Here is a 26307-nt window from a genome sequence, read left to right on the forward strand (position 1 = left end):
ACCTTTGTTACTGGTATGGTCATTTGTCCTGACTCAGCTGCTTCTCCCACCCCTTTCACCTCCGAGGGAGTGTTTTATTTGCTATTGGCACTGAGCCCCACTCACCAAACTTGTTTAGAATTTTAATTTGCACGTTAGATTCAATTTTAGTAAGACTGCAGCCTTCTAAAGTGAGAGTGTAAGAAGTAACATTTTTCACTTTTCAGGAGACTTTGTTGTGGGCATATCGGGCACTTGGTTTTCTCATCCAGAATATAAGGATGATGAAGTCTATTCTGAAGGGCGGTTGTAAGAGGCCACAAGAAAGGCACCTGAGGTTGATCTGTAGGATGTGAAGTCAGAGGGCAGGACCACTGCAGGTCCTGCTGCTGTTGGAGTTCAGAGCCACCTCTGCTTCTCCTGAGGCAGCATACAGAGGCCAAGTTCCTCCTCCCTTCAAAGAGGAGCTAGGAGTTCCCTTCGTGGCTCAGCGGTTAACGAATCTCGCTAGCATCCATGAGGACGTGGGTTCGATCCCTGGCCTTACTCAGGGGGTTAAGGATCCTGCATTGCCTTGAGCTGTGGTGTAGGTCGCACACACGGCTCAGATCCTGCGTTGCTGTGGCTGTGGCGTAGGCCAGCAACTACTGCTCCAATTCAGCCCCTAGCCTGGGAACTTCCATATGCCTCGGATGCAGTCCTAAAAAACAAGCAAAAAAAAAAAAGAGGTACTATTCAAGTAATTTTAGTAAACCCAAGGGTGTTTTTATCTATCTGATTCATTTATGGTTGGATTGATTAAGGGGAACTGGGAAGAAATTAAACTTTTTGCATCTGAGTTTCTCCACTTTTATTTTAAAAAGATTTTTATGGCTGCACCACAGTATATGGAAGTTCCTGGGCCAGGGATTGCATTCAAGCTGAAGCTGTGACCTACGCTACAGCTGCTGTAATGCCAGATCCTTTAACCCACTACACCAGCCCAGGATCAAACCTGCACTTCTGCAGCTGCCTGAGTCGCTGCAATCGGATTCTTAACCTACTATGCCACAGCGGAACCTCCTCTCTGCTTTTAAATATGGAGTCCGAACATGTTCATGTCTTTTGACCTAGTAATCTTCCTTCTAGGACTTAATCCTGCAGAAATAGATATAACCACACAATTCATAAACATCTTTCTCATCACACCTTCATCCTTTTTTAAATGATGGTCAGCATAAGAAGTCTTTGGCTCTGTCCCAGAAAACACATTGCACCAAGATTTGTGGACATTGGTTTGCATTTAAACTGTCCTGGGATGCCTTTGTGAGCAGATTCCAAAGATTCGTTGCATACCTAAATCTTGGATGGATATCAGCAATGTAAGGGTACATTGTACTTGAAGGAGTCAAAAGTGCATACAAACATTAGAGGTAGCAGTGCTGGATATTATGGTTTAGCCTCCTTGCATTTTAGATCTTATAGACCCAAACTCATCCTTGATTCTGGCTATGTATATTTAATACCATTCTGTATATGAACAAAATACTGTGTCAGTCTGGGTCCTCTGAGAGCAGACATCAAGACAGAGTTAGCCATGTAAGAGGAAAAGCTGGTGAAGGATAAAGAGGAGAGAGCAGGAGTAGGCAAGTTATTAAAAAATAAATAAAATAGGAGCTCCCTGGTGGCTCAGCAGCTTAAGGATCCGGCACTGTCACTGCTACAGCTCTGGTCATTGCTTGTGGCATGGGTTCCATCCCTGGCCCTGGAACTTCTGCATGCCATGGGTGCTGCAAATAAATAAATAAGATAAACTAAAATAAACCAGGGTACTCCTGTGTAACTATCTACAATCCAGACTTTGTTGACTGCATCCCAGTGGTATTAACATGTTCTTCTGGCCCCTAAGTATCAGATCTAGAGACCTGATCACATTAGAATTCAGTTTGTTTGCTCCTTCCCTTTCTCTTCCCTTCCTTCCTAACTGCTAAATACATCCTCACCACTAAATACTACTAAATACATTAGGATATGTGCTTCCATGAGGAGGCAGGTAAAGTCTGGTTCTCTCTTTTTTTGTCGTGTTAATAGCTGTTGAGGATCCTTGTACTACGTCTATTAATTCATGAGGGGTTGCACAGTGCTGATGTTCTCATTATTTCTGCCTTCGCTTATTAGCGTACTTCTATACGGTGAAACTGCCCCTTGTTAGCTATTTAGTTGCTTCAAGTTTTGGAACAAATGGGGAGGGTAGGAAGAATGCCAAAATCTTTTTTTTTTTTTTTTACTGATAAGTTGGTTCCTTAGCATTCCCCAAAGGTAACCAACCAATGAGAGTTTTTATTTGTTTAGTATTATTATGAGTGGATTTAAGCCATTGCATTGCTGTGGCTGTGGCTGCGGCTGTGGTGTAGGCCAGCAGCTACAGCTCCGATTCAACTCCTAGCCTGGGAACCTCCATATGCTTCAAGTGCAGCCCTAAAAAGACAAAACAAATAAAAAAAAATAACATCACTTAGAATAGATCCTCTTCTCAACCACTCGTATCCATATTTAGGTATCATTTCTATCATTTTACTAATCTTATCCCTGGTTTCATTCTTATTTCTCTTTCACTCTAATATTCTTTTTCTTTCCTCCCTGAAGTATGTTTACCTCTGTAGTCTGGTTCTTACTTTTTGTAATAGAGGAGTATAAAGATAAGTAGGTGTAAGACAGCACTCTATGTACCAAAAAACATAGATTTAAAAATGTGTGTAAACACGTTTATTTCCTTCCTCTGTGAGCTGGGAGGTCCCAGAAACAATGATACCCCAGTAGCAACGGGCACACCTAGAGCCCAGATCTTGGTTTCGAATACCCTTCTTCAATAAAAGGAACCAAGGCTCACTGAAGACATAGCTGATTGTAGCGCTGGGCAGAGAAAGACAAGATGAGCCTGGAATATCTAGTAATACTAGAAAGTAAGGAAGGGCTCATAAACACACACATACCAACACAATGACAAAGGCATGTCAAGGGGACATAGGAGCCAGTTGAAGGGGCTCCTAGTGACCCAAACTGAGACAATCTGAGCAACAAAGTAAATAACATAGTATTGGATTAAAACCCCCAATATAAAGCAGCTATCTCTGAGTCCATAGGGATATAAATAAATGATCGACTAAATAAAGAAATGGGGGAGAAGAGACAACTCTTCTGTGCAGATGAATTTCAAATAATTTACGTTGATACTCCACCCTCAAGGAAGTAGGACATAACTCCCTACTCCTTAACTGTGGCTGTACATAGACTTCCTTCCAAAGAGTATAGCAGGGGGCAGTCCTCAGTGTGGTGCAAGGGAATCGGCCGGCAATGTCTCTGCAGGGCTGGGACGCAGGTTCGATCCCTGGCCCGGCACAGCGGGTTAAAGGATCCAGTGTTGCTGCAGCTGTGGCATAGGTTGCAATTGTGGCTCAGATCTGATCCCTGGTTTGGGAACTCCACATGCTGCGGGACAGCCAAAAATGAGAAGAGGAAAAAAAAAAGCCCAAAGAGTATAACATGGAAGCGATGGAAGCTGGGGTGGGGGGGAAATACTGTGGAGCAACCTGGCAAACACCAACTCAGCCAGGTAATCAAGATTAACGTCAGTGGCGTTCCTATAGTGGCTCAGTGAACGACTCTGACTAGGATCCATGACGATGCGGGTTTGATCCCTGGCCTCGCTCAGTGGGTTAAGGATCCGGTGTTGCTGTGAGCTATGGTGTAGGTTGAAGATGCAACTCAGATCCCCCGTTGCTGTGGCTATGGCACAGGCCGGCAGCTGTATCTCTGATTGGACCCCTAGCCTGGGACCCTCCATATGCGGCAGGTGTGGCCCTAAAAAGCAAAAAAAAAAAAAAAAAGAGATTAATATCATTGATAAGTCATGCACCCTTGATATAAAGTTAACCCACAACATTTTCCTCTACTTTTTCTGGCATTACCATACTAAATTTAAAAATCTATCTTTTATGAAAGTTTTTATTTATGGATGAAAGCCTGTGCCCAGCTTTGAGCCAATAAATAAAGTATCAAGCATGGTTCCTGCCTTTGGTAACTTTGAATCTAGTGGGGAAAAAAGATCTAGCAAGCATGTAATCCAGATATAAATAATAGATCATTATAGGGAAGTTTTAAAATGAGAAAAGCACAGCTATACTGGGGGCTGGTGTAGCTAGGGAGAGTTTCCAGGAAAACACACTTCTGTCTATGTGATCTGGATTTCTAGAAGAGGGGCATGATTAGGGTTGATTTAAGGGTTCAGCAGATTCTCTTAAATATGATTTGTCACCAAATCATATATATATATATTATTGCATTTCAGCCAGCTTTATGATACATAATAAAATTAAATTACGATAAAGTAATATATGCTAGATTATAAAAGTGGTGGTTCAGGTTGGTGGTTCAGTTCATCACAGTGTGGTCAGAATTTATTAGATGGGCAGCAAAATCTATGAATTGTGGACGATGCCTGCATTTATATTATATGTAGACCTGGTTAAATCTTTGTTGTTTCACATGTAGATGTTAATATGTTCCTCGACTTTGTTTTCCTTTTTTTTTTCCTTTTAGGATTATCTGCTGCCAAACTCTTAAATGAATATGGAATTAATGTTTTGGTTTTAGAAGCCCGGGACAGAGTTGGAGGAAGAACATACACAGTGAGGGTAAATGATTTTAATATTTACATATAAAATTTCACACAAACTAGAAGTGGGGTCACTAGAAGTCACTGAGCTAGAGGAAATCTCAGGAGTTTTTACGGTTAAGCCATTTGTCCTCCGTAGCCCTGAACTATTGCGTTAAATGTGTCTGTTCTTTTCAACAAACACCCACCAAAAAGTGATAGCTTCTGACCTTCAGTAGCTGATATTCTAGTAAAGAAAACAAATGCAATTAAAGAACTCCAATTCAGCGTCATAATTTCCATATGAGAGACTTAAATAGATTATGTCGTATCTCAGGTGGGATTATGGTTCATCTGGACTCAAAGTGACCATGCACGCACAACACACACACATACACACATGCTCTCTCTCTCCCTCTCTCACACACATACACACACTTAGTATAAGTTCCTTGTTTATTTATCCAGGGATACACAACTTAGAGGAAGCATGACCAATCATGACTACGGTAAACAGAGGCATATTTCTGTGCAACTTTTCCTGTAGTCCTTGCACCCTAAGAGGTGTGCTGCTGCCAGAGGCACTCTTCACTCAGATGGGGTCAGCTAGGCATTAGATGGCAGCCCAGTTCTTGCTACATCGCTGCCTTTTGATATTTGGGCTTACATCACCTTCTGGAAAGATGCATGCAAGCTAGCGTTGACTGCCATTTAAAGAAATGCTGGAGTTCCCTCCGTGACACAGTGGATTAAGGATCCAACAGTAGTAGCCTGGGTCGCTGTGGAGGTGTGGGTTCGATCCCTATCCTGGCCCAGTGGGTTAAAGGATCAGGCAGCTGTGGGTCAGATTCATTCCCTGGCTGGGGAACTTCCATATGCTGTGGGTATGGCCATAAAATTTAAAAAAAAAAATGGTTGCAGGTTGTCGAACCTGAACTGATGAAAGGATGCAGGGAAGGATTTGGGGTGGGAAGGAACTAGCGACAAAGATGGAGGCTAGGGGAACGTGCTGATTTAAGGGGAGGGTAGAGGCAGAGGAACCAGAGAGAAGCAGGGCAAGCAGAGGAAGAAGAGCAGATCGGAGCAGTACTGCGAAAATTAGTAGAGGAAAGAGGGAGGGGTGATGAATAGGCTTATTGCCTAGTGATAGGTGGCTATAGCATCTCTCAGTATCGTGTCCTCATTCAAGGCAGGAAACAGTGTGCAGAGGCGGCCCCAGTCTCATCTGCAGTGAAGCTTGTCCTCTGGTGGAAGACCCAGCAGACATTTGCTTTGGTCTCATTGGCCAGTGCCTGGGTACCTAGCTACCCTTAGCTGCTAAGGAGCCTGGGAAAGCAAGTCTTTAACATTTCTAGGCTGCATAATAGAAGCAGGCATGGAAAAGGGAATATATATGGATATGAAATAGCCAACCAAGAACATCTGAACTACAATATTTTGGGGGGGGGCACGTCCATGGCATGCAGAAGTTCCTTGGTCAGGGATCAAACCCACACCACAGCAGTGACAACACGGAATCCTTAACCTGCTGATCCACCAGGGAACTCCCTGAACTAGGATATTATACCAGCTCTTTCAGTCACATCAAGCCAAGGTCCCCTGCTGTCATTCACTTTCCTGCCTTTCTAGATGTACAGGAATGTATCCTAGGCCTGTCTTCACTTTGCTCTGAGAGTACCCTACAGCCTTGCTAATATCCTGTGGGCCAACAGCCTCGGAATCACTATGGAGCTGGATAGAAAGGCAGAATCTCAAGCCCTGTCCCAGACCTGCTGTATCTGACTCTGCATTTTGACAAGATCCCTAAGGGATGATACAGAAGGGCTGTTCTTTGGCATGTGTTTGCTTGCTTGCTTTACATTTATATAAATCCAGGGAGTTCCTGCTGTAGCTCAGCAGGTTAGGAACCCAACATAGTGTCTGTGAAATGTGGGTTCGATCCCTGGCCTCACTCAATGGGTTAAGGATCTGGCATTGCTGCAGGCTGTGGCGTAGGTCTCAGACATGGCCTGGATCTGGTGTTGCTGTGATTGTGGCATAGGCTAGCAGCTGCAGCTCCAATTCGACCCCTAGCCTGGGAACTTCCATATGCCACAGGTGAGGCCCTAAAAAATTATATAAACCCAGATGAATTGCATATGGAGAATTTCTGAGTACTTCCTCAGACGTAGTCCATGGGAAGCTGTGGGGCCTGGGAGTAAGGAGACTGGGATTCTGGTTCCTGTGCTGGCCTGACCTGCTGTCTTACCTTGGGTAAGTACTCTTAGCACTTTACATCTCAGCTTTCTCACCCGGGCAGTGAGATATCGTCTGAATGTACTTGATGGTCCCTCCAAGTTCAACTTCTAATTGAAGGCAGGGCGCTGTGGTGCAAGAGAAGGATTGCAAATGCTGCCTGTACCACTTTGTGAGATACAGTCCCCCTGTCATTTTCTGAAAAATACTCCTTCATTTTGGAGATAGTTATTAAGTTGTCCCTCCGCCCTACTTTTCTTATCTTTAAAACCTTCTGGTTATTAAATAGGGAGCATCAGTCATGTTGCAGATTTTGCAGTTAAGAACAAGTTTCTTTGTATAAGGGAAATGAAAATTCCAACATGCTTCTCCCCATCTATGTGATCACCCTGGCTGCTTTTTCATGCTGCATCATTTGTCAGCTTCATACAGGAACTACTGTGTATTGAGCATACTATTAAAATGCCCTTTGGGAGTTCCCATCGTAGCTCAGTGATAATGAACCCAACTAGTATCCATGAGGACGCAGGTTCGATCCCTGGCCTTGCTCAGTGGGTTAAGGATCCAGCATTGCCGTGAGCTGTGGTGTAGGTCGCAGACGCAGCTCGGATTTGACCCCTCACCTGGGAACTTCCATACCTGAGGGTGCAGCCCTAAAAAGATAAATAAATAAATAAATAAAATGCCCTTTCTGGTGTGTGAGAAAGGAACTCTGAAGTACTTAGAAAGGAGGACTTGGCATCTATAAGATGTCAAATGAATAGAAAGAGAAAAAAAAGAGCTTAATGAAGCAGGGACAGAAGTGGTATTTAATCAGAAATTAAATATTGTTATAATTGCTTCTACTAGCATAATCAATTAGAATAACTGGGGGGAGGAGATGCCATAAAAATTACTCTGGATCTTTAAGGACCGAGAGTTCGAATCCTGATATTGTCGCTTGACAGCTATTTAGGTGGATCTTCTATTAGTTCCGACCTTCCCAATGTTCTCCATCGTTCTGCAGGACCCCCTAAATGAAGCTGAGATGCCTGCAGGGCTACCACAAGATGTCATATCTGTTTCCTAATGGGGTTGCATCTTGTGAGCTCTTCAAAGGCGAAGTAATGAGATCAAAATCAAGATCCTCGAGACCGAGGGGCAACATACTAGAATATGGTGTTGCAGTTCTAGTATCTTCCTGCTGAGCCTGGGGCACTTCCTTTCAAATGTTTCGACAGAAACATTCTGTAAACTGCCTCATGCTTTTTACTACTTCACTTACTTTAAATAGAGTCAGTGTTCCAAAAACATCATACTTGGCAACTCCTAAGAGTTCTCTTGCCGTCTTTGTTAAATTTATTGGAGTACTGACTCCAGTTGTGTTCTCCATATCTTCAAAAAGATGTTATAGATTAGAGAAGGTTTGGAGGACAACACCAATAATTAGGAAAAGGGAACATCAGGATTGTATAGGGGCCAGATGAAAGTGGTCAGGGGAACGCTCCATTTCTGGTATTATAGCAGAATGGAAACCCTGATTGACTCTCCCTTTTGAAGTCAGTAGAATGCTAAATAAAATATTCTGACACAGAAGTTTTAAATGAGCAGATGATCTGGCTGCTGAACAGACATCTTGAACTTAGCCCATCCAAACTGAATTTCTTATCTTCCTCATCAAGGACACTCTTCCAGGAGTTCCCATTGTGGCTCAGTGGTAACGAACCCGACTAGCGTCCATGAGAATGTGGGTTCCATCCCTGGCCTTGCTCAGTGGGTTAAGGATCCGGCGTTGCTGTGAGCTGTGGTGTAGGTCGCAGAAGTAGCTCGGATCTGGTGTTGCTGTGGCTGTGGTGTAGGCCAGCGGCTACAGCTCTGATTCAGTCCCTAGCCTGGGAACTTCCATACGCTGCAGGTGCAGCCCTAAAAAGAGGGGAAAAAAAGAAGAAGAAAAAGAACACTCTTCTAGCAGCCTTCCCCCTAAGGGAGGATGGCAGCTCCACACAAACATTGTGAGGCCCCATATTCATTCCGTCAGGAAGTATTTTTGGCTCTGCCTTCAGAATATATCCAGAACCCACCCTTCCACTTCCATGTCTGCCTCCTGGTGGGAGCCACCATCCTCTCTAGGGCAGATTTCTGCCCTAGCCTTTTACCTCATTTCCCTACTTATACCCTCACTCCCTGTAATCTAATCTTCATGCCACAGCCAGAACGAGCCTTTCCCATAGAAGTCAGATCGTGACACTTCTCTGCTTAAAACCTTCCAGAGACTCCCCTTCTCACTCAGAGTAAAAGCCAGTGTCCTTTTACTTGATGCCTTGTGAGGATTTCCATGATCTGCCTTCAGGAACTTCGCTAATCTCATCTCTAATTCTCTTTTCTTTGCTCTGTTCTGGAGTGAGCTAGACACACGGGCCTGTGTTTCTTGACCATACCAGGCACATTTCTGCCTTAGAATCTTGGCACTGGCTCTTTTCTTCTGCTGGGAATGCTTTTGTCCCAGATAGGCACATGGGTAACTCCCTCACCTCCTTCAAGTCTTTATGCAAATATCACCTTGTCTTAAGGCCTACGTGTCCCTTGAATTTTAAGCTGAAATCTTTCCTTCTCTCCTCTGCAGTTTCAATCTGCCTTGTCCTATTCTAGCTTTTTTTTTTCTTTTTCTTTTTCACTGTTATCCACTTCTAAGGTACTTGTTTATTGTGATTGTGGTTCATTTTCTGTCTCTTCCTACTAAATGAAAGCTCCTTGTGTGCAGGGATCTTTATTTTGTTCATTGATGTAACAGAAGCTTCTTGAACAGTATCTGGCATCTTGTAGGAGCTCAAGGTATAGTTGTTGAATGAATCCCCAAAGCAAAGTAACAACATGAAGCCTAGGGGTTAAATGAGGTCAAAATTTGACTTTCATCTTGAATGCCTACTGAAACTTAAAGACTTTGCAGTTGCACTATGCTGGCCATATGGCATGCAGGGAACAGGAGGTAAAATCCAGAACCTGTTGTAGGTAGGGAATTTGATAGGAAACACTCCAAATTGGAATCCCTTATGCTATACTCTGTATATCAAAGTAAAAGCGAAATAAACCTTACCGTTCAAAAAGTGGAGAAAATAAAGCTTGCCTTCATCCATGGTTTCCATCTAAATTTATACTGCCAAGGTGAGAAACCTTGCACAGAACATTTGGTTTAAATGTCAAAGTGGCTGGCGGAAATAAACGCAAATCCTTTCCACCCAGGCCTCAAATAACTTACATAGAAAAAGTTCAAAGGAAAATGAGGAACTCATAGACCACAGTGACAAAACATACAAGGAAACAAGGCACTGAAAGAGAACAAAGTAGAAGAAAATGATCCAGAAGAATTTTATAACGGTTGAGTCATACGAGGATAAAAAAAAATAAACTGTTTAGCTTGTTTTCAAGAAAAGAAGTGCTTAAAACTAGGAGCAGGGGAAAGAAACTAAAAAGAAAATGATTAAGTAGTTTAAAAAATAATTTGTAGAAATGAAAACACACTTAAAATGAAAAACTCAGGAACAGGTTAAACAGTATATTAGACACAGCTGAAGTGAAGTGAGTGAAATTATCTAGAATGCAATTCAGAGATAAAGATTGGAAAATGTTATGGCAAGCAAGGGTAGGGGCAGCTAAGACATGAAGGATAGTGTTATGAGATAGTGTTATGATGGTATAAAATAATGGCTGAGGATTTTCCTGCATTGGTCCTGGTGTCTTCACATGTCCACAGCATGTGAAGGGAAAAGATTTATGGTGACCAAAGTGGACAGATGGAGGGGGCAGAGGGATGGACTGGGGGTTTGGGACTGGCATATGCAGTGATGTATCTTGCATATATATATTGCATATATTAAGATAGGGAATGATTGGCCAACAGGGACCTGCTGTAGAGCAGAGAGGACTCCACCCAATATTCTGTGATCATCTCTGTGGGAAAAGAATCTGAAAGAGGATGGATGCGTGTACGTGTAGAACTGAATCACTTTGGTGTCCAGCAGAAATGATCACAACCTTGTAAATCAATTATACTTTGATAACACTTTAAAATATGAAAAAAAAGGTGATGATAGCCATTGGAAAAAGAAAAAGGAAAAGAAATTCTTACCCAGACATGAAAGCTACAGTATATCAGAGAAAGGATCTAACATTTTTTTAGGTCTAAAAGTAACTTTTTTAGAAACAAAAAAAGCAAATCGTGCATACTCTAAAAAAAATCAGTAATTTGACTTTTGAGTGACTCTTCAATAGCAAAAACAGATGCCAAAAGATAGGGAAACAATGCCTTTGCTGTTCTAAGAAAGAGAAAGTAACCAGAATTTGTTATTTGCTCGGGCTATCTTTTTATCAAACTGACAAAAATAGAGAGTTTAGGACCCAGATTGGAGGAAATTGTAAGGAATGTGTTTTAAGAAGGAGGAAACTGATAACAAGTAAAAGGTCTGATATCTAAGAGGGGCCAGTGAGCAAAGATATCGGTAAATATTTATATAAAATTTAGCAACATCAACAACAGAATAAAACAAAGTAATGTCAAATTTGTTGGAAAACAAACCTGAAACAAAGTACTTTTATAGTTTACAGATTGGAAGTATGATCACAGTTGATGCATGAGGATTTTTGTATTTTTCCATAGAAAGATAATATATTGATAAACTTCAGACTATATTAAGTATGCCTGTTATAGCTAGGAGAATGTCCAAAGGAATAGGCCTGATTGTATAATTTCCAAACAAGTAGAAGAAAAAACTTGAAAAGAAAAGGAAGACCCTTAATCCAAAAGAAAGAAAGAATCAGGGAGGAAACTATTAATGTGGGACAAATGGAAAGCCATAATAAAATAAGACATTTTATTTTATTATTTTTTATTTTTTTTCAGGGCTGCACCTATGGCATATGGAAGTTTCTGGGCGAGGGGTTGAATCACAGCTGCAGCCTCTGGCCTACGCCAGAGCCATAGTAACAGCAATGCCAGATCCTAGCCACATCTGAGACCTATGCCAAAGCTTGCAGCAACACCAGACTCTTAACCCACTGAGCGAGGCCAGTGATTGAACCCACATTCTCATGGACACCAGCTGGGTTCTTAACCTGCTGAGCCACAATGGGAACTCCAAGTTAAGACATTTTAAAAGAGAAGTTCCCTGGTGGCCTAATGGTTAAGGATCTGGCATTGCCACTGCTCTGGCAAGGGTTTTATTCCTGGCTGGGAACTTCCACATGCTGTGGGGCACAGCCAAAAAAAAAAAAAAAAAAGACATTTAAAAACAAATAATAGGAGTTCCCGTCGTGGCGCAGTGGTTAACGAATCCAACTACGAACCATGAGGTTGCGGGTTCGATCCCTGCCCTTGCTCAGTGGGTTGATGATCTGCGTTGCCGTGAGCTGTGGTGTAGGTCGCAGACGCAGCTCAGATCCCACGTTGCTGTGGCTCTGGTGTAGGCCGGCGGCTACAGCTCCGACTGGACCCCTAGCCTGGGAACTTCCATATGCCACGGGAGCGGCCCAAGAAATAGCAAAAAAAAAAAAAAAAAAAAAAAAAAGACAAAAAAAAAACCAAAATAATACTAATAAATGAGCTAAACTTAATTAAAAGGAGGGAAATGTCAGAATAAAGAAAACTGGAACTGAAAGATAGAAAAAGATAGTATACAAATACTAATGGAAGCGGTTTTAGCTATATTAATATTAGATAAAATAAACTTTAAACACAAACTGTTTCATTAAGTATCAGTACATAATGATAAAAGACCCAGAATATTGAGCAATTCTAAACTTGTATATACTGAATAACGTAACCTTAAAATATAAAGCAGAAATTGACAGGAATCAAAGATAAATGCCCAACAGAAAAGGGGATTTTTAACATGCTTTTCTAGGTTAGTAATAAATGAAGGAAACAAAAATAATTGCAAATTAATCATTTTCTAATAGACTTGTGTAAAACATGCCTATTACTTAATATGACTGTGTTCTTTTTAAATGGAAATGGAACATCTTTGAAAATCAACCATGTGATATAAAGTGAGCTTCAAGGATTAATATCATATAATCCATATTCTTTGCTCACAATGCAGTTATGACAAAGATAGCTAAAAAAAAAACAAAAAAACAAAAACCAACCTTTCCAGTTGTAGAAATTGAAACAGCAAAACTGGACTTCCCTGGTGGCCTAACGGTTAAGGATCCAGCATTGTCACTATTGTGGCTCAAGTCACTGCTGTGGCTCTGGTTCAATCCCTGGCTCGATAACTTCTGCATACCAAGGGTGCAGCCAAAACCCCCAAAAAACAAAACCAAAAAACCCAATACTCGGAGTTCCCATCGTGGCTCAGTGGTTAACGAATCCAACTAGGAACCATGAGGTTTCGGGTTCGATCCCTGGCCTCGCTCACTGGTTTAAGGATCCAGCATTGCTGTGAGCTGCGGTGTAGGTGGCAGTCGTGGCTCGGATCCCAAGTTGCTGTGATCCCGAGTTGCTGTGGCTCTGGCATAGGCTGGTGGCTACAGCTCAGATTAGACCCCTAGCCTGGGAACCTCTGTATGCCTCGGGTGCGGCCTTAGAAAGACAAAAAGACCTAAAACAAAACAAAACAAAACAAAAAAAACCCAATACTCTAATGCAAGAAAACAGACAAGGGCTGTAAAAGAAAGGCAAATCACAGGGCAATCTCTAGTCCACTTATGAACACAGATAAAAAATTCGGAACAAACTAGTAACAAAGCATATCCTGAAATGGAAAGATAATATCAGGCTAGGTTACTCTAGGAAGGCAAGGTTGCATATTCTAGACAATCAATTTTCTGGAAACAACAGATTAGGTAAATCATCCCAACCCTTCACTAAATACAAGAGACTAGACAATTTGAACTGTACACACACACACACTCGCACACAAATCTTCAAAGCATCAGAGATGCTAACAAGGTAGTGAAGAGTCTCTGGGCCAACATACCCCCAGAAAAGATTGACCTGCTCTTCCCCTAGGGCTGGGGAGATGGGAGTTTGAAGAAGAAGCAAGTGAGAGGTTGAGCAGTACTTGCAAAAGTCTTAAAAAGCTAGGGCAACTGAAGGTCAAGTCTCGAGCCCACCAAAATGTGTGTGTATGGAGGATAGTGTTGGTAAACGCCTTGTGCTTTGGGTTGGACTGCATCCTGGCCCTAAGGGTGAACAGCAGAAGGACTAGGCCATATTTGCATTTCAACCCGGTTTCAAATCATCTCAGGCAGAGGAAATATAATCAACTTATCTAGTATCATTAGCGTTCCCCAGTGCTGGGCAGAAGCAGACAGAGGGCCTCTCGAGAAAGATAAAATCCTCCTGGGGTTCAGATTATTTCTATATTTTCTCAAATTCAGTGAGTGGCACACAATAAGAAATAATCAAGCCAACAAGGAGGAAAGACAACATGAATTAGAGCTGGTATAAACAACATAGAAACAGACCCGTAAGATGTTATTACAGACACACCAATGCTCTATTTATTAAATCCTGGGGGAAATGTGTTACTAAAAAAGCCCGGGGAAATGTAGAACTGCATTTAAGAAGGGGAAGGTAGGAGTTCCCGCTGTGGTGCAGGGGACGATCCAGCATTGTCTCTGAGGCGTGGATTCGATCCCCAGCCTGGTGCAGAGGGTTAAGGATCCAAGGTTGCCACAGCTGTGACATAGGTCACAGCTGAAGCTCAGATTTGATCTCTGGCCCCAGAAAAAAAATAAAGAAAAAAGGAGGAGGGAGTAAATTCCAGTTTATGAAAGAAGTTTTGCATGTATAAATTTTTTTAGGTATATGAATCTTTGTATGCCTTTTTGTACTCTTGTCCTATGAGGCATTCTCCCCTGCAGGTGTGTTAAAATAGAATCATGAGCCCAGCAGTGTGGGCTGATGAAGATTTCATCTGCTGGAAATCAGAGAATTATGCCTAATAAATCTCTGGGTGGCCCCTTCAGCAACAACCCCAATGAAAAGCATACATACGAACCTAAGTGCTTTGAAAAGGATCCAGATCAGCAGGGTGTACTATAGTGTTCATCCTTTATGCATGTTATTGCTGAATTGGCCTCACCAGTAACTAGGCAAATGGGATTACTCAGTGCTGTGTCACATAGGGTTGTGCTCAGTTCTTGAGTGGAGGAGAAAGGATTTCTATTTTCAGTTTCACAGTATAAAAGAGATGTAAAAAATAAACAAGGTTTTTTTAATGACATAAGAAACTTATTTTTTTTAAAGGTCTAACTAAAGTTTTCTGGCCACTTTTTCTTTTTCTACAGAACGAAAATGTTGATTACGTGGACGTTGGTGGGGCTTATGTCGGACCGACCCAGAATAGGATCTTAAGGTTATCTAAGGAACTGGGTTTAGAAACTTACAAAGTGAATGTAAATGAGTGTCTCGTTCAGTATGTCAAGGTAAGCCTGGTGTTTTACTCATGTGACTGATGGGAGGGCATTTTATTTGGGAAAACATTTGGTTGGGTTTTTAGTTGTTTTTTTCTCAAAGCAATCATTAAAGTAGGTTCTCAGCTTTAAAGTAGTATTCTTCTACCTTTTTTTTTGGCTGTGCCCTCATCATGCAGAAGTTCCTAGGCCAGGGATCAAACCCACATCACAGCAATGATGTGGTGGAATCCTTATTTTCTAGGCTACCAGGGAACTCCCTGCCTTTTTTTTTCTTTTTCTTTCTTTCTTTTTTTTAAATCCCTGTGGGAGTTTCCACTGTGGTTCAGCAGGTTAAGGACCAAATGTTGTTTCTGTGAGGATGCAGGTTCAATCCCTGGCCTCACTCAGTGGGTTAAGGATCAGGCATTTCTATAAGCTGTGGCATCGGTCGCAGATGCAGCTCCAATTGGACCCCTGGCCCGGGAATTTCCATAATCTTCAGGCAGAGCTGTAGAAAGAAAGAAAAAAAAAATCCTGTGGGCTCCTGGAATCACTCCAAGTGGTCATGCTTCAGCTCGATCCTCCTCCACATCACCCACTGTGACCCTCGAAGGCTACACACCCATCTCCAGTCCAGCTGGAGTAGGGGTGGGAGGCTCTTAACTTCCTTCCCTCCACTTCCTTTAGGGATCGAGGAGGCTCCTGTGTGTGTGTGTGTGTGTGTGTGTGTGCGCGCGCGCGCGCGAGCACATGTACACACACACGTACAAACATCCCCCCCCCACACACACAACCCAAGCAGCTCCTGAAGCACCTATGAGGCAATTCTAAGGCCTCAAGGAACACGGTAGTTTGAAGCCACTTCTTGAGACTTTGAACGGTTCTTCCTCCTCATTCTCACCTACCATTTCTTTGCACACTTTGATAATTTCCTCTGCACCCCGCAATGACTCTCGGGAAGTCTAGCTCAGTTGCGCAGTTTCCTCCTGTTTAAACAAGACATTGTTTAAACTCTTAGTGCTGATATCCACTCAAGAAACAGCAGCTGTTGCCAATGTTATTCTTTCTTCCTGAAGCCAAACATGGAGCAGCTGGAGACTGGAAAGGCGCCTTGAGAAATCAAGTTTCCGATCTGACATTGCCGCCCGCTTCCTGGAACCTTAGTGTCGCCAGGACAGGGGTGGTTTATCTCATTCTCACGCCATGATCCCCACACCAAGTAACTACATCACTTTTCAACAGACACATTTACCCCCCCCCCCCCAGCAATCATGTGGCATCTTCAGGGCCTTTCCGAGCAGGGAATTAAGGAGACTTGAGGCGTCTGCATGTCAATGTGCAATCAGGGAGCTCAGGCATCTTGGGAAGCTCTGGCAGATGGTTTGGGTTCCTCTGGGATGCTTGGGAGACCTGGCAGTGAGACAGGAGAAAACAGCAGTAACCTTTAGAAAAACTGGGTTCAGCTGTCAAGTGAGGCATAGAGAAAGTATAAAACGAAATTAACCAACAACAAAAAGAAATTGGAGTTCCTGTCGTTGCTCAGCGGAGACGAATCTGACTAGTATCCATGAGGACGCAGGTTTGATCTCTGGCCTCGCTCAGTGGGTTACGTTGCCGTGAAATGTGGTGTAGGTTGCAGACACGGCTCGGATCTGGCATTGCTGTGGCTATGGCGTAGGCCGGCGGCTATAGCTCTGATTCGACCCCTAGCCTGGGAACCTCCTTATGCCGCGGGTGTGGCCCCAAAAAGACAAAAAAAAAAAAAATTAAAACAGGGAACTAGATCCAATCCTTGGGATAGACCGTGATGGAAGATAATATGAGAAAAAAGAATATATATATGTATGCCTGGTTCACTATGCTGTACAGCAGAAATTGACACAACAGTGTAAATCAACTATGCTTTAATAAAAAAAAATAATTCAAACAAATTATACAAAGTGTTTGTGAACACTGGCTTCAATAGGCCATGATCAAAAAGAAAAAACGGCTTCCCCACTTTGTCTTCTCTGCACAGCATGGTGTTTACCTCAGCCAGTAAGTAAACAATAGCAACTAACATTTATTGAGCACTTTGAAGTGTAGTATCCTGTTTAATGCAGGGAAAGAGAGCAAATCTTTTGCACTCAACTGATAATTAAACAGTTATGTAAAGAAAGTCATGCTCTAGTCCCACTGGGAGGCAGATGAATCTGATGAGCATCGTGGAATCTGAGCAGACTTATGCTCCATTTTACAGAGGAGAAAACTGAGGTTCAGCGACGTACAGTGACTTGACAAAGCTCTAAAACCAGTAATAGTCTGCCTACCCCCGAGCTTGTGCTCCTCATGATGAATTTTAGGATTTCCTTACAAATAAGCACAAAATTAAGATGCTAAACACTGTTCTTTTTATTTAAGACACTGTCATCTAACGAAAAGATGGCAAATAGAAATACTTACCATTAAACCATCCCCTCACATACTTTGAGTTGCCAAAAAACACATATTTTCACCCAAGGTAGACAGCAATGTTAAGGCAAAAAAGTGGTGCATCTGTTGGGGGTTCATTTATTTTATCTGAATGAGTGCCTTTCTGCTCATGTTTCTAATAAATCATATCATTTCTGCAATGAGACATACTCAGGGTAGTAGATGTTTTTATAATGACCAGGAAACACAAGTGAGGAGGCTGGATTCGGGAAAAAGCAGGAAGATGTTCATTTAAGTATTGCAGGTAAGATTGATAGTATACTTAGAGCAAAAAATAATTTCACTTAAGAATATCTCAGGAGTTCCCGTTATGGCTCAGTGGGTTAGGAACCCAACTAGTATCCATGAGGATGGGTTGGATCCCTGGCCTCACTCAGTGGGTTAAGGATCTGGCGTTGCCTGGAGCTGTGGTGTAGGTGGAAGACGAGGCTCGGATCCTGCATTGCTGTGGCTGTGGTGTAGGTCGGCAGCTGCAGCTCTGATTCAACCTCTAGCCTGGGAACTTTCATATGCCACAAGTGCAGCCCTAAAAAGGAAAAAAAAAAAAAAAAAAAAAAGACTATCTCAGCTTTCACTCTTCTGTTTGCTTCTAGAGGAAAAAAAAAGTGGACTTTTTCCCAGCATAATAGTGTATGGGGTTAATAATGCAAATGATCTTTGTGACAGTCTGCATGACACAGGCTTCTATAATCTAAATACGGTGTATTCTTTTCAGTAAATAACACTGAAATGAGTGGGTGAATCACTGGAAGATTGCCCCTGTCTAGTGAACCCAAGCCATATTCTTTATGATCCAGATTGCTTCAGTGGTTAAATTTTCCTGATGGGCAGCCTTAAAGAATGCCTCACTTGTTTCTTGTCAGCAGACTGCATCCAGTGTCAGCCTCCTCCAGCGTGATTTTTAGTATTCACCAGAGAACTGTTCCCGACCTTTGCTAGTTTGGATTTACCGGGCAAGTTTTGCCATGACAATGTGGAGTTCCAAGCCTGAGCCTTCGAACCGAGCACTGGGGATAGATGTTCAGTGGCATTTTCCACCCTGTCCCTTCCCTAAGAGACTAAGTCTATCTGCTTCATTTTTAGAAGGTTCACATGGTTCTGCTAAATTCATTCGTTGGTTTGATAAGTACTTACTAGACAATCTACTCGGTGTCAGATATTGTTCTAGGCTGGAAATATAGGGATGGGTACATGGTAATAGTTTCTGCTCAATGGAGGAGACAAGGAAAGAATGACAGCAAATAAGAGTTCCCTTGCAGTGCAGTGGGTTCAGGATCTGGCATTGTCCCTGCAGTGGCTCGGGTTGCTGTTGAGGCACAGGTTTGATCCTCGGCCTGGGGCAGTCGGTTAAGGATCTGGTGTTGCTGCAACTGTGGTGTGGGTCGAAGCTGTGGCTCAGATTCAGTGCCTGGCCCAGGAACTTCTACGCACCATGGATTCGGCCATAAAAAAAAAATGTTTTTTTTTTTTTTTAAAAAACAGAAGAAATTGACATTTTCATGCATTCTCACTTTCTCCCTGCTTTCTAGATGCTCTCAAGATAAAAATAGAGACTCTAAATACTTTTGTTTTTGGAGAATGGCCTGATAAAAATTTATTTAAAACAAAGTAGACTTTCCAGATAGTAACAGCTCAGCAAGCAATTTTTCTAAGTATTGGTTCTGTTCTTCCCACAGACATTTACTCCAGGTTTTTATGCCAACAACTGAACTCAAAGGCTTTTCAGAATGTGTGTGTTCTGGAATACTAAGTAATTTTTTGTTGTTACTGCTAAGAGGTGAACTTTGTTTTAGCCAGTAGGCTGTGTTGAAAAAAGAGGATGTATTTTTTTATCAGTTTGTCTTAATGCTTGCTTGCCAGATATAAGTTCGTCTTTGACCCCTCGCTTCTACTAGGGTGTTTCTTTTGGATTAGGGACATATACTTTTGCTGCTTTTAACACCTGTCCATGCCAACTCATAGAAGTCTTTTCTTTGGTCTTCAAGGAAAGTTATACTTTTATTTTCAACCCCTTTCAGTAGGAAACTCAAGAAGCCAAAGGTGTTAGATTCCTGTAGGTCTGTTGATTGTCCGGTCTTCACCTCATTTCTTTTAATCACCTAAATTTGTCCCTCCTGGCTCTGTGCATTGGTGTTACTGTGCATCTGTAATATCCCTATACCTGTGTTACCTGTGTTACCTCCTTTTGAGGTAATAAGCATTATTTTTCCCATCTTACAGATGAGAATACTGAGGCTCAGAGATGTTAGGAGCCAAAGTGATGCTTTCCATCTCTTGAGCCCAGGTTCTATGGGTTACATCACATTGTTCCTTAATCTGTTGGCAGAGAGTTAATTTGTGAACCCCTTTAATAAACTGCTTCAAGATGTGACAGAAATCACCTTACCCCCACAAGCTTTGAAGTCTTAAGTTGTGCCTTTGGCAGTAAGGTCTCCTGTGGACTCTAGGGGTTGGTGGAGAATGGCTATGCATAGGAGTCACATGGGACTCTGTTCACCAGGGTGGCCTCTTCTTTTGCACCCTGAGCCATAGATTTTGTTGCCCTCTGGCCCTCATTGAGCACCTGACTCCTGAGAAACCCCTAGGCCACCCCAGTTAGGCTCAGCAGGCTAAGAAAGATGGATTCTATTAATGTCTTAACATACTAAGGCTGGAAGTCTGAGGCAAGGTTTGGAATTGTTGGCTATATATTGTTTTTCATAAGTGACTTATATAAAGTTATTAGTCAAAGTATGATCAAGATAAGAATATTTCATTTATGCCATTATACTGTCTGGTTTTTAAAAAAAGATTTAAAGTAATTTGTATAAGTCAGAGTAGAAGACGAAAAAATATAATTAGGTAATTAGGTAAGGACAGGCCTGTGTTCATGATAAGAAATTCCGTTTCGATAACAGAGATGAGGTAGTACAAGAGGGATTATTTCCTTCTCTAAATTACAATTATACACAGACTTTAAAAACATATGTAAAAATATTTACTTATTTTCACTCTGATGTATCAAGTATTCAGTGTAAAGGTATAGGGACGTAGCTTGTAAAAAGTAATGGTTCGGAGCTGCCATTCTTTGTTTTCCTCTCCATGTTTAAGACTTCATTTACTTCTTGTGGGTCATAGGAAAGCTAATGACAGAACTTACTCGTCAAGCGTTGTACTGTTTAGGAAGCCAGATAAGCATCAGCCATTTTCTCTTAAAGCCTCCTTTCTTTTTCCTGTAAACTTTCAGAGCTAAATCTCAGATCTAGTTTCTAGACAATAAAGTTTCTACTCAGTTGACATGACAGCCCAACATATAGCAAAGCCAGGTTATTTATTAGATTTTTTTTCCTTTCATTAACATTTTTTTGGATAAAATAGACACAACATTTATCACTTAACTGTACTTAGATATACAGTTTTTCACTTAACGATCCTTAGGTGTATGACCATACTTTACTTTCATTAAGTACATTCACATTGTTGCACTACCATTATTCATCCACAGAATGCTTTTGTCTTCCTTTCGTTCATTTTTAATAGGAAGTAATTCACTACAGAAATCGTTTTCTAGGGAGTTCTGTGGTAGTCTAGTGGTTAGGATTCTGCACTTTCACTGCTGCAGCCCAGGTTCACTCCCTGGTCTGGGAACTGAGATCCCACATCAAGCTGCCGCATGCCAAATAAAAAGGAAAAAAATGACATCATTTTCTAGCCATTCATTGAGAAGTAGTCGAGTCAGACTCCTGCCCGGACTGGCCTTCACTGGCAGCATAGAAAGGGGGTTAAGTCAGACACAAAGGATTTCTCTCACTGAGGCTGTGGCAATTCAATCACCTCAAGTGGGGCCCTGGCATTTTGGTTAATGGAGAAAAGAATGAAACATTACATAAGCAGCTTCCTCGGGAGAAACCGCACCCGTCTCCATAATAACCCATCTCCTGGAGATTCTGACCTTTCAGGTTAGAATGCGGTTGCTCCTTTCTCCCTGCTCCTTGCTTTTTACTTCCTCTCTCCTTCCCCCCTCAGGAGCCCCTCCCCCTCCCAGAACACACATCAAATATGCCAACCAAAAGCCTTGATCATCAGTCCTGAATTGTTAAGCTTTTGCAGAGTAGTCTTCTAATAGTTGAAACCTTAAACGCCCTCTGATGTCCTATGCATCTATCACTGAACACAAGTTCATGTGCCCTATGCACAGTGAGGCCAACTAAACTGAAACATCAGAGTTTGAAGCAGAAAAGGTTTATTGCAGGGTTGAGCCAGGAGGATGGGTGACTTCTGCTCAAAAAACTGTAGCTCCCCTATGGTTTAGGGGGAGACGTTTTTATAGGCAAAATTTGGATAGAGGGCTGCAGGGTGTGTATCTTTCTTCTGATTGGTGGGTGGTGAGGTAAGTGGGCGGTGCTCCAGGAACCTTGCCTTTAGCGGGAAGTTACAATCCTCCACCTCGGTGGGGGCCTTAGTTCCTGCTGAAGAACTCAAAGATATTGTCATATATATTCCTTGAGGGGGAACCAGGACCCAGCTTTAATCGCTGCGCTATTGTTTCTTAATTGCTCTCCTTTGTTTCAACATCCCCTCCCTTCCCTGATGAGCAACTGTTTGAATCTGCCTTTTGGAACTCAGGGAAGGTCAGGGCGGCTGAATGAAGCCTATATCTTACAAACTAAAATCAGGGTACAGGAAAGGATTTGTACCCAAGAGGACCCCACAGGGTTCTGCTCAGTTTTAAACCCCAGATCTTGTACATTCTGGGCCTTCTGAAGAAGGGAAGTTCTCTTATTCCACTGATCCAGCCAGAAAGTCTTTTCTGTCACTGCTCTGTCCTGCCACTTAACTGGATCCATGCCGCTCTATAGCCCTGTGTCTCTGGGGTGGACTCCGAGCTTTTTCACTTGTGTATCAAACTCGATGAACAAATACTTTTTTGTTGTTGTTGCCTTTTAGGGCCACACCTGCGGCATTTGGAAGTTCCCAGGCTAGGGGTTGAATCAGAGCTACAGCTGCTGGCCTACACCACAGCCACAGCAACACCAGATCTGAGCCACGTCTGTGACCTACCCTGCAGCTTGAGGCAATGCCGGATCCTCAACCCACTGAGCAAGGCCAGAGATTGAACCCGAATCCTCAGGGTTACTAGTCGGGTTCGTTACTGCTCAGCCATGACAGGAACTCCATGAATACCTTTTGAAAACTGAATGGATCTCAGAATTTTAGTAAAAGATGGTTACCTTACTTTCAAGATAGGAGAAAGTTGTCAGAATGCAAGTATTTGGTTCAAGGTCCTATAGAAGTGAGTGAGAGAGGGACAGACAAAACAGATGTGAAATAAGAACCATGAGGTTGCAGGTTTGATCCCTGGCCTTCCTCAGTGGGTTAAGGATCCTGTGTTGCTGTGAGCTGTGGTGTAGGCCAGCAGCTGTAGCTCCAATTTGACCCCTAGCCTGGGAACCTACATATGCTGCGTGTGCGGCCCAAAAAAACAAAAAAACAAAAAACCCAACCAAAAACCCAAAAAAACCCAAAAACAGATGTGAAAGCCTAGTTGATAATTAACCTTAGCAAACACAGAACTTGAAACTGAAAAGAGACAAATGATGATAATGTTGATACTTTATATTTGTTTTTTTAATTACTCAAATGAATTTATCACTCTGTAGTTGTATAATGATCATAACAATCCAATTTCACAGGATTTCTATCCCATAACCCAAGCACATCTCCCCACCCCAAACTGTCTCCTCTGGAGACCATAAGTTTTTCAATGTCTGTGAGTCAGCATCTGTTCTGCAAAGAAGTTCAGTCTGTCCTTTTTTCAGATTCCACATGTCAGTGAAAGCATTTGATGTTGGTGTCTCATTGTATGGCTGACTTCACTTAGTATGATAATTTCTAGGTCCATCCATGTTGCTAAAAATGCCAGTATTTCGTTCCTTTTAATGGCTGAGTAATATTCCATTGTGTATATGTACCACATCTTCTTGGTCCACGCCCCTGTCGATGGACATTGAGGTTGTTTCCATGTCTTGGCTATTGCAAACAGTGCTGCAGTGAACATTGGAGTACCTGTGTCTTTGCGAGTCGTGGTTTTCTCTGGATAGATGCACAGGAGTGGGATTGCTGTATCAAATGGTAGTTCTATGTTTAGTTTTCTGAGGAATCTCCATACTATTTTCCACAGTGGTTGCACCAATTTACAATCCCACCAACAGTGTACTGGAGTTCCTTTTTCTCCACACCCTCTCCAGCTCTTATTGTTTGTAGACTTTTTGATGATGGCCATTCTGGCTGGTGTAAGGTGGTACCTCAGAATGGTTTTGATTTGCATTTCTCTAATAATGAGTGATGTTGAACATCTTTTCATGTGTTTTTTGGCCATCTGTATGTCTTCTATGGAGAATCGTCTGTTTAGATCTTTTGACCATTTTTTGATGGGGTTGTTTGTTTTTTTGGTATGAGCTGCAGAAGGTGTTTATAAATTTTGGAGATGAATCCCTTGTCAGTTGATTTGCAAAGATTTTCTCCCATTCTGTGGGTTGTCTTTTTGTTTGTTTAGGGTTTCCTTTGCAGTGCAGAAACTTTGAAGTTTGATTAGGTCCCATTTGTTTATTTTTGTTTTTACTGTCAATACTCTGAGAGGTGGATCTGAGAAGATGTTGCTGTCGTTTATGTCAGAGAGTATTTGGCCTGTGTTTTCCTCTAAGAGTTTTATAGTGTCTAGTCTTGTATCTAGGTCTTTCATCCATTTGGAGTTTATTTTTGTGTGTGGTGTTAGGGAGTGTTCTAATTTCATTCTTTTCCATGTGGCTGTCCAGTTTTCCTGGCACCACTTATTGAACAAGCTGTCCTTTCTCCATTGTATATTCTTTCCTCCTTTGTCATAGATGAGTTGGCTGTAGGTGTGTGGGTTTAATTCTGGGCTTTCTATCCTGTTCCACTGATCTATATTTCTGTCTTTGTGCCAATACCATACAGTTTTGATGACTGTTGCTTTGTAGTATAGTCTGAAGTCTGGGAGCCTGATTCCTCCAGCTCCATTTTTCTTTTTCAGGATGTCTTTGGCTATTCTGGGTCTGTTGTGCTTCCACACAAATTTTGAAATATTTTGTTCAAGTTCTGTGAAAAATGTCCTTGGTAATTTGATAGGGATTGCATTGAATCTGTATATTGCCTTAGGTAATATAGTCATTTTGAAAATATTAATTTTTCCAATCCATGAGCATGGTGTATCTTTCCATCTATTTGTGTCATCTTTGATTTCTTTTATCAGTGTCTTATAGTTTTCAGAGTACAGGTCTTTTGTCTCTTTAGGTAGGTTTACTCCTAGGTATTTTATTCTTCTGGATGCAATGGTAAATGGGATTGCTTCCCTAATTTCTCTCTCTGCTCTTTCATTGTTAGTGTATAGAAATGCCATCGATTTCTGCATATTAATTTTGTATCCTGAGACTTTGCCAAATTCATGGATGAGTTCTAACAGTTTTCTGGTAGAGTCTTTAGGATTCTCTATGTATAGTATCATGTCATCTGCAAATAGTGATAGTTTTACTTCTTCCTTTCCAATTTGGATTCCTTTTATTTCTTTTACTTCTCTGATCACTGTGGCTAGGACTTCCAGAACTATGTTGAAGAGTAGTGGTGAGAGTGGACAACCTTGTCTTGTTCCTGATCTCAGTGGGAGTTCTTTCAGCTTTTCACCATTGAGAATGATGTTCGCTGTGGCCATATATGTTGTTGTCATATATGGCCTTTATTATGTTGAGGTAGGTTCCCGCTATGCCCACTTTCTGAAGGGTTTTTATCAAAAATGGGTATTGGGTTTTTTCAAAGGCTTTTTCTGCATCTACTGAGAGGATCATATGGTTTTTATTTTTCAGTTTGTTAATGTGGTGTATCACACTGATGCATTTGCAGATATTGAAGAACCCTTGCATCCCGGGATAAATCCCAGTTGATCATGATGTACAATCCTTTTAATGTATTGTTGGATGCGGTTTGCTAGTATTTTGTTGAGGATTTTTGCATCAATATTCATCAGTGAAATTGGCCTGTAGTTTTCTTTTTTGTGGTATCTTTGTCTGGTTTTGGTATCAGGGTGATGGTGGCCTCATAGAATGAGTTTGGGAGTATACCTTCCTCTGCAATTTTTTGAAATAGTTTCAGAAGGATAGGTGTTAGCTCTTCTCTAAATGTTTGATAGAATTCGCCTGTGAAGCCATCTGGTCCTGGACTTTTGTTTGTTGGAAGTTTTTTAATCACAGTTTCAATTTCAGTTCTCGTGATTGGTCCATTCATCTTTTCTATTTCATCTTGGTTTAGTCTTGGGAGAGATACTTTATATTTGAACAGCCCAGTATTGTTTTCATAGCACTTCATTTTATTTTATGTTTTTGCCTTGTGCTTGGGTTTAATGTTAACTGGAAGAAGAAAATTCCAGGTGAAATCACAGAAAATCACAGTGTTAATTAGAGTTAAATGTAATGAGCACTTTGATCCCAAAAGCTGTTGAACTGAGTCCTTTTCATTTAAAAGACTTTTCTCCTGTCAGGTTTTTCAAACAAAACAATTACAGAACTATTAGTCCATTTCCTTTCATTCCCATAGCTCTCATGTAATTTGTCAGACTCGAATGG

General features: G+C 41.8%; 1 protein-coding gene across 3 annotated transcripts in view; it reads left to right on the forward strand.

Moving 5' to 3' along the window:
• Positions 1 to 26307, forward strand: part of MAOA (monoamine oxidase A) — a 75769-nt gene that overhangs the window by 14138 nt on the left and 35324 nt on the right. For 2 of the 3 annotated variants that reach the window (NM_001001640.1, XM_021079532.1), the window contains 2 exon segments: positions 4558 to 4652; positions 15116 to 15253. In NM_001001640.1, the coding sequence (NP_001001640.1) occupies positions 4558 to 4652; positions 15116 to 15253 (233 nt within the window). 3 annotated transcript variants of the gene reach the window in all.

Source organism: Sus scrofa, chromosome X, assembly GCF_000003025.6.
Source record: "Sus scrofa isolate TJ Tabasco breed Duroc chromosome X, Sscrofa11.1, whole genome shotgun sequence".
In the NCBI taxonomy this organism is placed as follows: domain Eukaryota; kingdom Metazoa; phylum Chordata; class Mammalia; order Artiodactyla; family Suidae; genus Sus; species Sus scrofa.